Source organism: Limulus polyphemus, unplaced genomic scaffold (genome assembly GCF_000517525.1).
Source record: "Limulus polyphemus unplaced genomic scaffold, Limulus_polyphemus-2.1.2 Scaffold1447, whole genome shotgun sequence".
NCBI lineage: Eukaryota > Metazoa > Arthropoda > Merostomata > Xiphosura > Limulidae > Limulus > Limulus polyphemus.
The window spans coordinates 8,685-25,402 of record NW_013667057.1 but is presented as its reverse complement, the minus strand read 5'-3'; the positions used below and the strand labels follow the sequence as shown (position 1 = coordinate 25,402).

At 35.2% G+C, this 16,718-nt stretch overlaps 3 protein-coding genes across 5 annotated transcripts in view; 1 reads left to right on the top strand and 2 right to left on the bottom strand.

Annotated features, from left to right (window-relative positions):
* Positions 1-10,295, top strand: part of LOC106463619 (NGFI-A-binding protein 1-like) — a 90,484-nt gene extending 80,189 nt beyond the window's left edge. For all 3 annotated transcript variants that reach the window (XM_013923668.2, XM_022391154.1, XM_022391153.1), the window contains one exon: positions 580-10,295. In XM_013923668.2, the coding sequence (XP_013779122.1) occupies positions 580-1,046 (467 nt within the window). In that variant the 3' untranslated portion in view covers positions 1,047-10,295. The remainder of the gene's footprint in view (positions 1-579) is intronic.
* A 3,831-nt stretch (positions 10,296-14,126) lies between these two features.
* On the bottom strand, positions 14,127-14,687 carry LOC106463618. The gene has a single exon (XM_013923667.1). The coding sequence runs from the start codon at positions 14,685-14,687 to the stop codon at positions 14,127-14,129; it is 561 nt and encodes a 186-aa protein (XP_013779121.1).
* A 620-nt stretch (positions 14,688-15,307) lies between these two features.
* On the bottom strand, positions 15,308-15,832 carry LOC106463617. The gene has a single exon (XM_013923665.1). The coding sequence runs from the start codon at positions 15,830-15,832 to the stop codon at positions 15,308-15,310; it is 525 nt and encodes a 174-aa protein (XP_013779119.1).
* Positions 15,833-16,718: the final 886 nt, after the last annotated feature.

Genomic DNA, 16,718 nt, shown 5'->3' with positions numbered 1-16,718 from the left:
AAAATAGTGCCAAATGCCCTTTTTTGTCTAATCAAACAACCCCAACTTTTCCGACATAGCTCTTTTTTTTTTGATCCACATCAAGATGCCCGGCATGGCCAGGAGGTTAAGGCGCTCGACTCGCAATCTGAGGGTCGCGGGTTCGAATCCCCGTCCCACCAAACATGCTCGCCCTTTCAACCGTGGGGGCGTTATAATGTGACGGTCAGTCCCGCTATTCGTTGGTAAAAGAGTAGCCCAAGAGTAGGCGGTGGGTGGTGATGACTAGCTGTCTTCCCTCTAGTCTTACACTGCTAAATTAGGGACGGCCAGCGCAGATAGCCCTCGTGTAGCTTTGCGCGAAATTCAAAACAAACAATCAAGATGCCGGACTGGCTCGTGTTGCAGGTGTTAATGATGGTATTACTTTTTTGAAAAGTTCTTATGATGTGCATATATATTTCATTAGTACAGTTATTTTTCAAGTATATAAGACTACCACTGTTGTAAATATTATAATAAAAGCAATCAAAAGTAATGTGTGTCAGTAACGGTGCACCAGTTAAACCCGGATTTTTGATTCCGAATCCCAATCCACAGATTCCCAGTTTTCAGCATACAGTAACACCTCGTCACCTCCCTTGGGTCAGGAAGCCCATGAACCTCCGTCGTTGGACATCAACCACTCATTCCCAACCACTGACATGTTCAGCGCCATGAGAATGGTGTCCAACAGCAAGAAGACCAATGCCCAGATTACCAAGCAATTGGTTCAAGAGACTCTTATGGATGAAGGATTACGTGTGGTCAAAGAACTGGCCAATCAGATCAAAGATGAAAATGATAGCACTGTTACAGCTTCCAAGGTGAACATCCACTCCCGAGCTAATGTTCCCAAAGGTGAGAAAGAGTATGTAAATCACTCTTCTGCTTCAACAAGCTTACCATCAGTAGTGACAGCTTCATCAGGCTTTTCCAGCAACACTCCTTCATCAACTACATCTTTAGTCGTCTCATCAACTGCACAAAATGGCTATGGTCTGGTCAGTTTAAACGAACCAGTATAAAGAAGATGAAGGCTATAAAAAGTATTGAAAATATGTTGTGTGAAAAGTTGATTATGAAACTTGATCATTCTGCAAGCTTCAAAATCTGTTTTCTCCACTAGCAAGATTTTAGTGGGTAAGAGAAGGAGTTAACAAGTATTGTCTGCAAAGCTAAATTTAATTTGTACAGAGAACCCTTAACAAGCATATTAATATCTCGATCTACTCTGTGCTCACCGTACACACTAGTTTTATATGTCTTTCACTAAGTTAAAGTATTTATAATGCTTTTTTTTACTTGATTGATAAATTAGCATTTCACTTGCAGAATGGCCAAGTTTGTAATATGTGTGTGTGGAAGAACTTGTGCTCATGTGAGCCCTTAGGATGGACGAGGCCTAGCCAATCTCACAGGGCAATAGTCAGTGAAGAGCACAGACTTTGGATCTCATCTGTGATGTCTAGTTGTGTTGTAGCAGTTGAGGCAACTGCCCAGTGGCCAGTACTGGAATCCAAACATCTTTAAAAAACGCTTACTCTCGTTGTTGTATTTAAGGATTTTAAGGTCTAAGACCTTGAAAACAACTGTTAAACCCTTAGGTTTGAGGAAATGTAATTTTATCTTGATGTTGGTTATAAGATGAATATTTTGGATGGTAAAATACAGATGTCATCAATGTAGCATCTATCTACCAGGTTTCATTTTTGTCTCATTTGTGGCCTAGTCAGGGCATTGTAGTCGAGTAAGTCACCAAGTTGAATTCGTTTGTAAACATTGTTATTATTTTCAAACAAGAGATTATTAGAAAATATTGAGGAGAAATCCAGTGGCCAGAATTTCTGGCACGATCGTATTTTTCTTTATTACAAATCAAAAAGATTAATTATCACGTTGTATTGTTTATTACAGTTGTTTAATTGCTTTTTTGTTTTACATATTTAATAAGTAATCGATATAAAAAAGAACGCAATCATCTTTATAATCTACTCTTTGTTAGCTTCATGTTTGTTTTAAAATTTTTAGAAATATTTAGAAAATGATAAATTTGAACAATTTTGTTTCTATGACCAAAACAGAAAAATATTTTCTTTTTTTGTTTTTCATTTTCTATGGTTTGCCATGTATATTGCCAAAATATTATGTGTTTGATCTAAAATGACAAAAGCTTTATATATCATACATCATTACTGAATGAATTTTTGTAGCGTAACAATATTATGAATTAATGAGACATCAGATACAGTGGTGTACGAGATAAAGTTTGATAATTAAGTTTTGGTATTTACAAACATAACAAGTTTAGATAACATATTCTTCTGATTCTTTTATGTCTATGGTCCTTTACTAAAAGCTCTCGGAAGTTTCACAGTGTGGAAAAGTTGAGTTCAAACAACCGTTTTAGGTAAATTTGTTAAACTAAATTTTGGTCATCGATTTCATACGTGAGAAAAACAAACAAACAGGAATATTAAAATGATCTGCTTCTTGTCAGTTTTTATTTTAAAATGTCTTCTATATAAAGGGCAGTGATGTGAAAAGTGTTCGTATTGTTGTGAAACCTGGTGTATATCATCTAAAATTTCTGATGCAAAATTACTTTTCACACGTGAAGAAAAAAAAACAGATAAACTTGCCGTTTGTCTGGTATGAGATTGGGTACAATACAATTCAATACTAATAAACGGTTTAATAACCAAATAAATTGTGTGATATGGAAATGATAATTATTTTTCATTTTGCAAAAAGTTAAAAAAAAAGTCCAGGCATGTGATATAATGTGATACTTGTGAGTCATATACTTCTGCATTAGGGTAGTTTTGTGTGAAACTGGGTTTCTAATAATACAAATGTAAATGATGGTAAATATGTTTGTCTTTTTTTTTTTTCTGTTGCAACTATAGAGTAAGGTTTTTGTGTGTGAAAGAAAAATAATAGTAATTTATCAAAAATAACCAATTTGACTTATAAAGTCGCATGTCGTGTAGCCACACTGGATTGAAAGAACAGGAGACATTTAGACAGCTCCTAGCTAAAGTGATTATTGTGATAGATGTTAATGGTATTCTTGTAAAACTTTCAAACACGTGAGTTTTTTCTTTCTTTAAAACATGAATATAATATTTCGTAGTTTTCGCTAAGCTAAGGTGAATTAAATACATTATTGTTAATATATATATATATATATTAAACTGAAACTATTATTCTAATAAGCGTGTATGCAGATCACTGTAGACATCAAATTTAAGTATTGTAGCAGCATAGAAATGTAAAAAACAGTTTTCAGTGTGTTTGTGTGTGCGTAAGTTGTCACCATTTTCCTCGTTCTTTTGTTGCAGCAAAAATAACTGTGATTTTAGACTTGATGCACAGATACAATAAAGTTGAGAATAGTTCTAGTTAGTCTTAAATTTTCCCGATATATCATATTTCGTAAGTAAACGGTTAAACAGATTTTCGAATTTGTGTTCGCGAAGTGTTGACGATGAAACTGATACACCCCCTCAGTTGTCGTTTTTTGTTGATAGAATGACGGCCAAGGTTGTTGTGGGTCCTCAGTTCTAGACTGTTGCCTTTGTTGGAACTGAATGCAAAGCATCAAGCTCACTTACATCCTTTAATAACCACTTGTTATCTTCTTAGTCATGTTTTGTTTAATCTGAAAACATATGTAAAGAACACTTGATCGAATTGCGTTTATATAAAACCGGCGTATTGATTTTCTAACAGTGTTGCATCATATGTTTTCTCAGATCTTCCATATCATGTAACCATTAAGTTCATTATAAAAATGTAATGAGAAATTTCTAAAAAAAAAACAAACATTTTAAATGATTTTTGTGCTACTTTTCTTGTGTATCCTTAATGTTTATTTTTACTATCGTAATAATGTTTTTAAAAATCGTTTAATTGAATGTTTTAACTTCTGTCTATATAATTATATTCTAGGTTCTTTTTAATTAAATCTCGCTAATCTGGAGCCACAGAAAAATAAAACCCCGAACGTGATATTGTATTATGAGCTCAGCTCCCCCCCACCCCACCCCGATAAACAATTGGAATCAAACATGAGGATACACTGAACGTTTGATTAAGATTAAACAACAAGGTACTTTTAAGTTTTCATTGAATTAAAATAATATATCCCAATTCAGACAATTTCTAACCCTGCTTCCCATTGGCACAGCGGTATGTCTGCGGACTTACAACGCTATAAACCGGGTTTCGATACCCGTGGTGGGAAGAACACAGATAGCCCATTGTGTAGCTTTGTGCCTAATTTCAAACAAACAAATTTCTAACCCAATAGAAGTATTTCTTTGATTTGATAAGAAATAATAATAATATTTAGGGAAAAGCAATTTGAAAAAAGCACAATAATAGAACCAAATTACTTAATACACAGCAATATATTTATTCTATTATTAGGCCTTCTTTAGGAACCAGTTACTTAGTCCATCACAGGAAACTACGTGGTTCAGTTGCTCATCAGAAACCTGTGATAAATTGAATCTTGGAATATTTGGACCAAAAATATATTTAAAAAATCCCCTCTAGCATTTTCACTTCACGTAGTGTAAACTTGTACTGTTAAATTTTATTGGTTTAGTGTCGATGTAGTGTAGTAGAGTAGTTAACAATCGATATATGTGAATGTTTTGTCCAAAGCTTCAGAAAGTAAATATAGTGTTTTCTATATTTATATGGTGATTTAACCATTATATTCTTGTACATAAAATTTCTCCCCAGTGTGGCTATACAAAGTTAAACCATTTACAGTCACAGTGTGACCCCTGGTGGCAATCTCATTGTAGGAACTTTTATGGTCTTTATGTATGTGTTTATATGTACTGAGTGTGGGCCTAGCCTTCTTGTACTCGGCTTAATTGACCAAAGATACTGTGTAATATTTCGTCTACTTGGCCAGATTCTTTGGATTTTGTAGATGACGGACATCAAACAGAGTACTTGGGTAAAGTACTCGTTGAATAAAAACACATTTTAAAGATGGTCGGTTTCAACACTGTGTACCACTGGTATAGTACTGCTCGTTAAACTTGAAACTGTCTTCGTGAAGGATTAGCATAAATAGAGTAAAACACTGCAGTAGTTGATGATGTCTAAAAAAGTATTAGATGGATATTTTTAAGGGTTATTTTAAATCAGTTAGGTGTTCTTCTCTGTGGTAACATTTGAAAAAAAATGTCATGTAGTTCTTATTCATGGATGTCTAATAATAACGTAATTGAATGTAATAATAACGTAATTGAATAAGACTTGCCAAAAATCGATCCATTTTCCTGTTTGAATTGATTATTTCACGTGCAACGTTTCTAAGCATTTGATTAGCCTTTTTCTTTTTTACTTATCACACTAATGCAACCAAATATGTTTGACAGTTATTTGTTCAATATCGTTATGTTATCATCAGCTCGATGCCATTGGTGAAAAGATCATTTCAGGATCGTTATGTCATCATCAGCTTGATGCCATTTGCTGGAAAGCTTAATTAACAGGGAAGAGGTCAGCAGAGTAGAATTCTCCTCAACATTCTGAACTCCCCCTAACACACACACCTCCCTTACTATGGCACAGCACAGATGATAGCTCGTTGTGCAGCGGAACTCGACCCCCTACCACACACACACACACCTCCCTTACGAGGGCACAGTACAGTGGATAGCTCGTTGTGCAGCGGAACTGACCCCCCTCCCCTAAACACACACACACACACACACCTCCCTTACTATGGCACAGATGATAGCTCGTTGTGCAGCGTGTTTTGTTTTTGTATTTTTTACAACAAAACAGACTGAACTGATTTTTTTCTTCCCTGCAGATGTTTCAGTATACTATATATAATTACGATGGAATTAGTGAATTTTTTATTCAGTTTGATTCACTCAGTGTAATAAAAAATTCTGGTTAGTAATCGAATTTATCGAGTAGCGTTAATCGAAACATGAAACAAACAGTAAAAACCGTTACCTTGCTTTACCAAAAGCTGAATACAACATTGCATGCAATACTCTTATTCGATCGTTTAGATACGAAAGGATGGTGGAATTTTGAAGTTTTGGCACAAACCTACATAGTCGTTTTTCTGCTTCTTTTTTTTTTCTTCTCTCTGTCTCTCTTCGTAACAAGTTGTCATAAGATGCGTTTAAAAAAACATACGAAGCATATCTCATGTATATCTTTCACATAGCTTGTTGAATCTAAAGTTACCCTGGAACTTCACGTCGTAAATTATTATTCTTGAAGAATATTTTGGTTACCTTAATCTAAAACTGGTCAAAATTCGAGAATTTATTTTCATTGTTCGCCATTTTTTTTTCCCAGTTTCCAAACAACGCGTTTACGTAGAATGTCACTACCCTGTCGTACTTGTTTACATTTTTTAACGGGTGACATGACCCCTGGGGAATGTGATATTAATATACTTCAAGTGGAGCAATTCATAAAAGACACATAGTAAAAAAGTGGATATGTAATTTATGGCAGCTTTAAAATTATTAACACCAGGTTTAGACATTGAACACTGTTATAATAAACATCAGAAACAAGTCGACCTGCTTATAATGCTGTAACACATCGAAGCTTAGTTCTACCGGGAACATTGTTATAATAAACACCAGAAACAAGTCGACCTGCTTATAATGCTGTAACACACTGAAGCTTAATGCTACCGGGAACACTGTTATAATAAACACCAGAAACAAACTGAACTGTTTATAATACTCATAGTATTACCGTAAATATTGTTGAACATTCTTGTCATGACATGACACATTATCCAACTTGATCTAATTAATAAAAACGTGTTACATATTCATCAAGTAGAGATGCCTTTGTATTTTCGTTGGTAACAACTTACTACATGCGATAGATCTGTTCATATTAACCACTGAAAGTGGTAATTATTATCCAGTGGTTACTGTTGTTGTCCTTCACTGTTGGTATATAAAGTTTTGTTTTATTGAATATACTTGTCTACTCAGTAACTCTATAAATCTTATATTTGTATAGCTTGAAAATAAAGTAGAATATATTAATTAATCATTTCATTTTTTTGTTACACTGTATTCCCAAGTTACTCGATACCTGCTCGCGCACGCTTTACAAATAAGTGAACTTTATAAGTAAATATTAGTCAGAAGAAGAACGAACGACAGTCGTTTCTTGGTCTATTGCATCAGGTGAATTTGGTGTGACTTACTGAACAATTGGTTCAAGTATTATAAAGCTGTTGAAAAAGCAGGTTACGTGGGATGGTTACATAGCTCCATAGTGAACAGAGGTCAAAGGTGGGCGTTATAGATATCTGTGCAATTCGAAAACATTGTTTACTTCACAAGTGTCTTCTTTTCTCGGTGTAACATCAGAGTCAATTTTGAGTGTGTGTGTGTGTAGTTATAGCATGGACGCTGTATTCGTATCAAAAATTGGTTCTCCTGTTATAACGAAGTATAACTTTATTGTCAGAAATATTTTTAGAAATATCGTAGTTCTCTATAATAGTAAAACCTCGTCGATTGTTTTAAAATACGAACAAGCATTCAGGACTATAGGCACTCGTTGAATTTTCTGACGCTTGAAATCCTGATTGGTAAAATTTGAATTTTATCGATTTTAACCCCTTGTCATCTTGTTTTTGTTCACTTGAAAATATTATTTAATGCCACTTTTTTTTTTTAATTTTGCTTTTTTTGTAGAGTTTACAAAATATTACACTGATACCAATTAGACAAATTTTTATACTTTTCGCCACCAGCGCATATTTCTTTGGTATCGTTGGCTTTATCTATCGAAAATATGTACACTATAGATTCTCGGTTTTTATGTGTGTGTTTTTCTTACTTTTCATACGAAAAACGTTTCCCTGATTGTTAGACGATATTTTCGTCACATTCACGCAGGTTTTAATAAAGTTCAACGAGCCTTTCCTGTTCCCTTGAGTTACTATGGGGATGAAATTGTAAACAAACAAAACTATAAAGGCGATGAAATGTGTAATTTTCGAAAACCATAGTGCAATGTTGTTATTAACATCTGGGGTATGTATTTTTCTCGCAAGAGTAACGTTTCAAGACAGCAGTTTTTAGAATAATCCGTTACGTTTTGAAGTATTAGAAATAATGTCATCGTTGGATTTCCGTTGTTTGGTGGTAGTTCGGTTTTATAGCTTTAAAGATAACTTTGATATAATGGCAGTTGTGGTAAATACGTGCTTGTGTACTTTGAAGTATATCTTTTTATTGATAGCCCTGTGATTGGTCAAGAACATATGTTAGTCCTTGCCAAAACATTATAGAATAAATACTGTTTATTCATCTGCCAACAGTATCTGAAAACAGAAATCGGTGCTCTTTATAAATCGTGAGTAAATAATAATTGGGGAAATTATTGTGATCTTACTTAGAGATATCGTATATTCATGTGAATTTTGAAAATATAACTTCGACATTGATTGCCTCATATTGTATCTACCATGTGATCATCCTCTTTAGAAATAAGCGATCAGTTTATGGTTTAAAATAACCAGCGTTTAAATTGTAGTTTGAAATAATAGCTCTTTCTGCCTCTTATAGCATAAAGTGACAGTTGTAACTTGTTTTTATCAAAGGGGTCGTGTTGTCAGTTTCCCCCTAGTCATGTGTTCGGAACTTCAACCAATGATATGTTTCGAGGTTCCATGAGCTTATTAGTAGGTAACATTAGTGCTGAGCATACTGAGAATCTTACAGGTAAGTGATATGAATACCCTCGGACTTAACTCCTGTTGTACTCCGACAAATAACAGAAATACTTTACTACTAAGTAAAAGTTGGTAGCTTAGCATTAATAATATGTGCGGACACGTTTTTCACTTCAGTAAGAAACACAAATACATTGTTACCTGCTAGTAAGTTCCATGGTAGCTCACTGAAAAGTAGTTTACTAGTAATAAAAGTAGATTAAGAGTGAGTAACTTACTAATAAGTACCAAATAGCTCACCAGTGTGTGTGTGTGTATGTGTGTATATATATATATATATATATAAGTAAAACAAGATACTGCAAGATGACACCTTCCTTGCAAGACGAAGGACAGCTTATTCGGTGGTTTTCTCCCAGCTGAAAAATCTCTTACGCATAAAGTATCTGAATAAAAAACAACAACACAAGTTGTATTTACTTGAATGGCTAACCTGCTAGCTGTTCCCACAATTACTGTCCAAATTCACACCTTTCTGGAAGGCTGGACAGCATTTTGTGCAAGGTCACAGTGCCGGACAAGTGACTTTAGTAAAGCCCTGTATCAAGGGCGAGTATGGCCCTCGTACACACTTTTTTCTAGTGAGGTGATATTAATACATTCCACTTTTTTATACGTCACGCTAACGTCTCTTTTAATCTTGCATTCCATTCTTACAGAACGGATGACACGAGTGGTTTCAGCCCAAGCTGGTTTGCTACATCTTAATAGTTCGGCCCCTGCTGTACTGAAAGAATACTTGTTCGTACATTTAGTTACTTGGTCAGCGGCTATATCACTTTCTCGGAATTAATTATACAAGAGATGAACATGCATGCTAACTTTGTCACGAGAGGCAGAGGTTCGAACAGCGTTGGTTTGTGAACCTAGTATAATCTACCGGCAGAACGCATGTTAGTACGTTAAACATTTGTTTGCTATGGCTCCTGGAACCGTCCATACATTCACTCGTACAGATATATATATAGTGTTCACGTGAGCGGTCAGTTTTTCGTTACCAGAGAGGCGCGGCAGCGGTGCTGGGCTCAGTAAGATATTCAAAGAACCTGAACGAGTTCTTCTAATAAAGATTTTAGTCCGAGGGGCCATCACATAATTTGATAACTGTGATAACTATAAAGGAGCTTATGTAAGAAAACCCGACATATCGGAATGTAGCTGACATCAAAGTGCCTGCCTTCATCCGGTTCATTCCGCTCACTTTGCTCTTCCAGCTCTTGCACGGGATTTACGAAGTAAAGAAGATTTATATAGCTTTCTCATGTCCTTTAAGTCATCACCCTATTTAGAGATCAGAGGGACGGGCTCGTATATGATAGCTTGCAGGAAGCAGGGATCTTGCAGTGTCTCCAGGTCTTTTTTTTTTCTGGTTGTATCTTGCGCCAAGCGGTGTAGGACTAACTATTTGTTTGATCGTTTTGTAATCTCTCTTTTCTGATGTGTTCTTCCTGATAGTTTTTTTTGTACACGTGTCACCGTGAATAAGCTGGCCAAATAAAATGTTGAAAATAAACCTAGTTGTTCTCCGTGTCTTTTTTATTTCACAGTTTTCACTTCTTATAAATTTCCTTAAGAAAACAGATAACAAAGCTCTTAGTATTTACTTTAAAACACCTAACTTCACTCGATTCGAAAGAAACAGACGTATATTTTATTGTCAAAAAACAAGAAAATTCAATTTTTATGTTAAAACTGCAGAGATTCGGCTGTTGGTTCAAATAGTTCATTTTGTTGTTCAGTTGCAAGAACATAAAATGAATCATTGTTGCTTTCGAAGAATCCTTTTGTGTGTGTAAATAATGTAACTGACTTATTATAGCTAATTAAACATATATATGCATTTCTACTTATCAAGATCAGCGCTGCTGTCCCACCGGTGGGACAGCAGTAACTTTACGTACTTTCAACGCTAGAATCTGGGTTCGATCCCCGCGGGGGACACAGCAGCTAGCCTAATGTGGCTTTGCTCTAAAACAAGTAAACAATCATCGCTGCTAACGATATTTTCGGCCGTAATCCCAATAGTATCTCGGGAATTTGTGTATGAGAAACAAGAGGAGAAAAACGTTCAAGAAAACATATTATATGTTTCCAAAGACTCTACACGGTCTAACCGGGTTACTTGGAGGTTTTAGGGTGGATTATATTCTTTATCACAAATGACAGATTGTCGGTCACGTGCATGGCGCAACACAACATTAACAAAAATATATCAGTGTATAAAATCAGTATGGTAATCAATTTTATTTATTAACGGAAATTTATGAAATACTGTTCTTATTATGAATAAATAAATAATCCAGTTTGCTTGTGCATGAATGACTTTGTTGGACACACGTGTCATATTAATACATAAGGCACACAAAAAAGGTAACAAAATAGCATTAATATTGTAATTAATCCCACTAATTACTAAGCTCTCTTTGTGTTTTACCTAGAAAATAAATGATTTCATTCAATTTATTTGATCAGTGAGTGTTGTGACAGGTAAAAATATGGAACTACTCGTAGATGTAATACGTGGATCCCACCAGAAGCGAAGGGAATAAAAAACGAGATATCTTGTGGGTTACCTCGTGGAATAAGATATGTAGTTGGAAGATTTTAAAACTTTAAGTAACTATGAGAACAATGTTAAACAAGAGCCTTACATACATATAAAAATAAACACAAAGTTTTAGAATGAATTGTACGTAATGTAGATCAACAATGGAAATGTACTTAATGGAGATCAACAATTCAGATATATGATGGGAAATTAACAATAAAAATGTACGTAACGGAGACCAATAATATAAATGTACGTAATGGAGATCAACAATAAAAATGTACGTAACGGAGACCAACAATAAAAACGTACTTAATGGAGATCAACAATTGAAATATTTGATGGAAATTAACAATTAAGTGTATTTAATGGAGACTAACAATAAAAAATATACGTAATGGAGATCAACAGTAAAAATTTAAGTAACGAGTATCAACATTAGAAATGTGCGTAATGGAGATCAACAATAAACATGTACGTAACGGAGACCAACAATAAAAATGTACGTAACGGAGACCAGCAATAAAAACGTACGTGATGGAAATCAACAACAGAAATGTGCGTAACGGAGACCAACAGTAAAAATGTACCTAACGGAGGCCAACAATAAAAATGTACGTAATGGAGATCAACAATAGGAAAAAGTACGTAATGAGCAACAACAGAAATGTGCGTAATGGAGAACAACAATAAAAACGTACGTAACGGAGACCAACGATAGGAAAAAGTACGTAACGAGTATCAAAATTAGAAATGTGCGTAATGGAGATCAACAGTAAAAATGTACGTAACGGAGACCAACAATAAAAATGTACGTGATGGAAATCAACAATAGAAATGTGCGTAACTGAGACCAACAATAAAAATGTACGTAACCGAAAGCTCATAACGTCTGATTTCTTAAACTTTCACTATTTTTTAAACTATTATGTTAAAAGCATAACGCACTTAGATTTGTTGAACTCAAAAAATGTTTGTCATGATGCTCACAATCAACCATGTTTGAAACGAAGCATTCGTTTCATCTTAATTCAGCACTAACGCCCACTGCAAATTATTTGAACATTTTCAAAATTGAACTACTGGTTAAAATCTAGATCTATAAAAAACGAAGCGCCAAAAAAGCCACCAACGAAACAATATCTAACGTATTTCTGAAACTTATCTTGTGAAAAACAAACCTGATTGGTTATTCTAAAATAAAAGAATGATAAAAATACTGTAGTATTATGGAAAGCTTCCACTTTTGTACAAATTGCAGGCTGAAAACCAAATAGAGTATGATCTCAAAATACAAAACTCGTACGTTTTTCATATATTAAATATATGTATATATTAATAAAAAAACATAAATACAAATAATTTAATCCAATAATATGCGATATTAATACCTCATTCGCTGCAGACAGTGAAGGGGAGTAAGAGTTGAGACGTTGTGGATGTAAGTACTCAATTTCATACCCTTAATTGATTTTACATGCTTGCTGGCTAGTTTGACATCAGCGTTTAGATTTTGTCTGATAGGTGGAATATCTCCAACGCATTGGGAGCTATTACCACAGGGCATTATCCGCCATGACTTTAAGGTAACAACTAGGACTAACAATGAGAACTCTACCAAAATCTTTATAATGTTTATTGTATATATGCCCAACAATGAGCATAGATAATTAAATATAATATTCAAACTATATTGATTATAATGATCAGAATGCATTGTTTCACCAGCTGGGGGTACCCTCGCGCAAACCTAATAATATCTCACGAGGTTCGGACAGGAGGCTTAGGTTAGTTATAAATCCATATACTAAGCTAACAATGCAAAGTAATCATTATAATAAAATAATAAACATGAAATTAAATTAGATATGTAGATATTTTAAACAACACTGTGTATCCAAACTGTAATGAAAAGCTTCACTTGTTTAGGCCCGATGTCTAAGTATGAATCATCAGACCGTGGAAAAAGTATTACTTGGTTCGACCAGTTTATTAGATTTTAGGTTTGTTCTAAAACTATAAACTAAACTAACAATGTGAAATAATCTTAATGATAAAAAATAATAAGATTAAAATTAGTAGTCTGTAGAATAATTTTACTATGATGGACGTAACGTGTATATATGTATCTATCTATCTATGTGTCCAAAATAATAAATACAATGTGACGCCATCTATTGAATGACACCACAAACACAAATCGATAAAAAATATCACACTTTGGGTATTCAAGATTCAGACAATTAGAAAAATAACTGCAGTAAGTGCAACAACCATTTCTTTATAATAGAACTAGCAGCGTTGCCCGGGTTTTCGAAAAAAACTACTCTTTCTGTTTCCTCGTCCCATATTTCGATAGGTAAAAAATATTTTGTGAATTTATGAAGGAAAAAAAGAACCTTAGGTTTGATTTTTGAAAATAAACTAAGAACCTTTTTTAAATCAGGGCTTCCATATGAACGATGTTTTTTGTTTTTCCTTCATGGCAAGGATAAATAAGCCCTTATTGTTCCCCACTCTTGAGTATCCAATGTAGAGTTGTGACGTCAATTCAAGTCTTACTACTTTTAGAAACTGGCCCTGTGCTTTGTTGATTGACATTACAACGCTCAATTTGACTGGGAACTGCAGGCGTCTGAACTTGAAGGGGAGATCGGTTGAGATTAATTGGATACATGGAATGAAAACATGTTCTCCTTTGTTGTTCCCAGTTATAATAGTAGCTTCAAGAACATGTGTTAACAGTGTCTTCACTACCAGTCTTGTACCGTTGCACAACCGAGGTGGGTTCAGGTTTCATATTAGCATGATGAGAGCACCTTTTTCCAGGACCAAGTTGTGTGGTGGAACTCCGGGTGGCTGTAGGGAGTTGATAAACTCAATAGGATAATACACAGCCTGATCTGTTTCTAGAATAGTGTCAATTGAAGTGTAAGATCTTGAACCTCCAGGTATCTGTTGCAGCAGTTCCTCATTCAGTTTGTTCACAGCATCATTTTTCGGAGCAAGGATGGCTCTCTCACACAACCAGCTTTGGTCGTGGTAATGGTGGGTTATGCTTAGAAAGACTCTGTTCTTGATCTCATCCAGTGAACTAACCATGGTATCACATGGAAGCACCTTAATTCCATCTTGTGAATCCACCAGTACCTTGTCTTCACCAATATCGAGAAGCCTTTCAGTAAATGCGCTAGCAGAATGTTCACCATGCAGTTTGACTCTTTTGTTGGTTCGAAGTCTAAGCTTGGTCACATGTCTCCAAATGATAGCATTTAGTTCATCTGCTTTTGTTCCTCTTGGGACGACTGGTTGTGTCTGACGGAAATCGCCTGCCATGATGAAGGTGACACCTCCCATAGCTATTTTGCTGTTGCGGATATCTTGAAGTGTTTTGTCTTATGCTTCAAATGCAGCTTTATGGGACATCTTACATTCATCATACACAATTAGTTGACATTGTTGAAGGACTGTCGTAGCTGCAAAACATTTGGAAATATTACATACCACTTGGTCCATATGCCCCAATTTAGTGGAAGCTTGAAAGCTGAGTGAGCTGTACATCCTCCAGTGAGCAATGTAGCTGCTATCCACAAAGAGACTACCGCAAGAGCAATAATTTTTTTTTATCTCACTTTTGCAAGTAGCAGGTTCATGAGGAATGTTTTTCCTGTCCTATCAGGAGCATCAATAAAGAGGAGTCCCCCTTCCTTTGACTCGAAACTTCAAAGAATTCTGTAGTAAACCTCTCTTTGGTCAGGGATCAGGCAAGATTCATTTTTATCGATGAATTGTTTCAGGAAATTGATTTTGTAGGAGGTTTCTCTCAACATTTCTTGTGCAAAGAGTTTTTACACCTGCAGCATGATGCAAAAAATATCTCTGAGCTGGGAAGAGGATTGGCTGACCTTTGCTTTAATGAGTGCTGCATCCCAATGATCATCATTGTTAAGATGACCTCTCTGGTAGCACGTATTTCATTATGTCTCACATAGTGTCTCATTGACTGCGAGTAGAACAAGTAGTGATCTTGGGCCCCTGACAGTGTGCAATAACATCCAAAGGAAATAGCATTCTACATCGTTAGGATGTAAGGTGTATACTCTTCCCAGAGCATCTGGCCTTCTGATCTCTGAATGACCAACTACAAATCTCCCTTGCACACGTCTTTTCCATTTTTTCTTGCTCATGTCCCAGGTGTAATAGTTTGGAACTTGTGGAAAGAGTCGAGTACTGGCAAATTCATCTCCCCGACACAGTTCAAAGAATGCGGACAGAGTGGTTGGTCTTAGCACTGAAACTCTCTCCCTTGCAGTTTCCGCTGAAAAATACACTCTGTGATTGTTATCCAAGTGAATAGCAAGGTGAACAACTGTGAGATGCCTTTCATGTGCAAAGAAGTTCAATATTCTCCATGCTGCCTCATTGCTGCTTATGTATCTTGCCATGTGGTAGCAAGCCACCTCATCGTTCTGTTCTTCTTCTTTCAGGCCAAACACGGACATATCTGATCCCTTATTTAACTATTTGAAGATGTATTTGATGGAATTACAAAACTCGATGTTCATATGAGTCATAAATGTCCTGCAGAGTATGTTGGAGAAACTGGATTGATAGTTCCACATGGGCCATGTACCATCTGACTCCGAACCACATCAAAGAGAATGGGGTCTTTGTTACGGTTTGGGAGTTCTGCGCTGATGAAAAGATCTGTTTGCTTTTTAGTATTATAATTTAAGCCTTACTCTTAAAACAATTACTTTCTTTTTATGGCTTGAAGTTTACAACGCTTACGTGGCTGATTGTGTGTACCAGCTTAAAACAATTACTTTCTTTTTATGGCTTGAAGTTTACAACGCTTACGTGGCTGATTGTGTGTACCAGCTTACTAATTTATTCTTTCGAACTATTCAGCAGGCAGACTGTATAAAATACTAAAGATTGTCGGTCTTCAGAATCGCTGGAGAATTATATTAAGTTTCGTGACAAAATAATATTTCTCCAACAATTCGGAAAGGGAGAAAGGAAGACGAGCATTATACAAGAATATACATCTTAATGGCAGTTAATAATTCACATCATGGGCAAGTTAGAAATAAAATGAATAGTACTTCAGTTTTAGAAGATAATTAGATAAAAAACCATTTCGGTTTAGGCACTCTTGATTCACATAATTGATCGCGACTGTCATAATTACTCTGTAATGGTTAAACTGTTTACAGCATTATTTTGATGTAGATATTGTTACCGGAGTCACGATGTCAATATAACGTTGATAAATCACCTGTATTCCATAGTTTTATGCATATTTTAGTAAAACTAACCCCATGGAAGAACGTATATATATGGCCTTACTATATATATATATATATATTGCTAGTAACTCTAGTG

Bases quoted from the DNA above. Each gene is read 5' to 3' on its own strand.
- LOC106463618 (XM_013923667.1), bottom strand. From the start codon at position 14,687: ATGGGAGGTGTCACCTTCATCATGGCAGGCGATTTCCGTCAGACACAA.
- LOC106463617 (XM_013923665.1), bottom strand. From the start codon at position 15,832: ATGTCCGTGTTTGGCCTGAAAGAAGAAGAACAGAACGATGAGGTGGCT.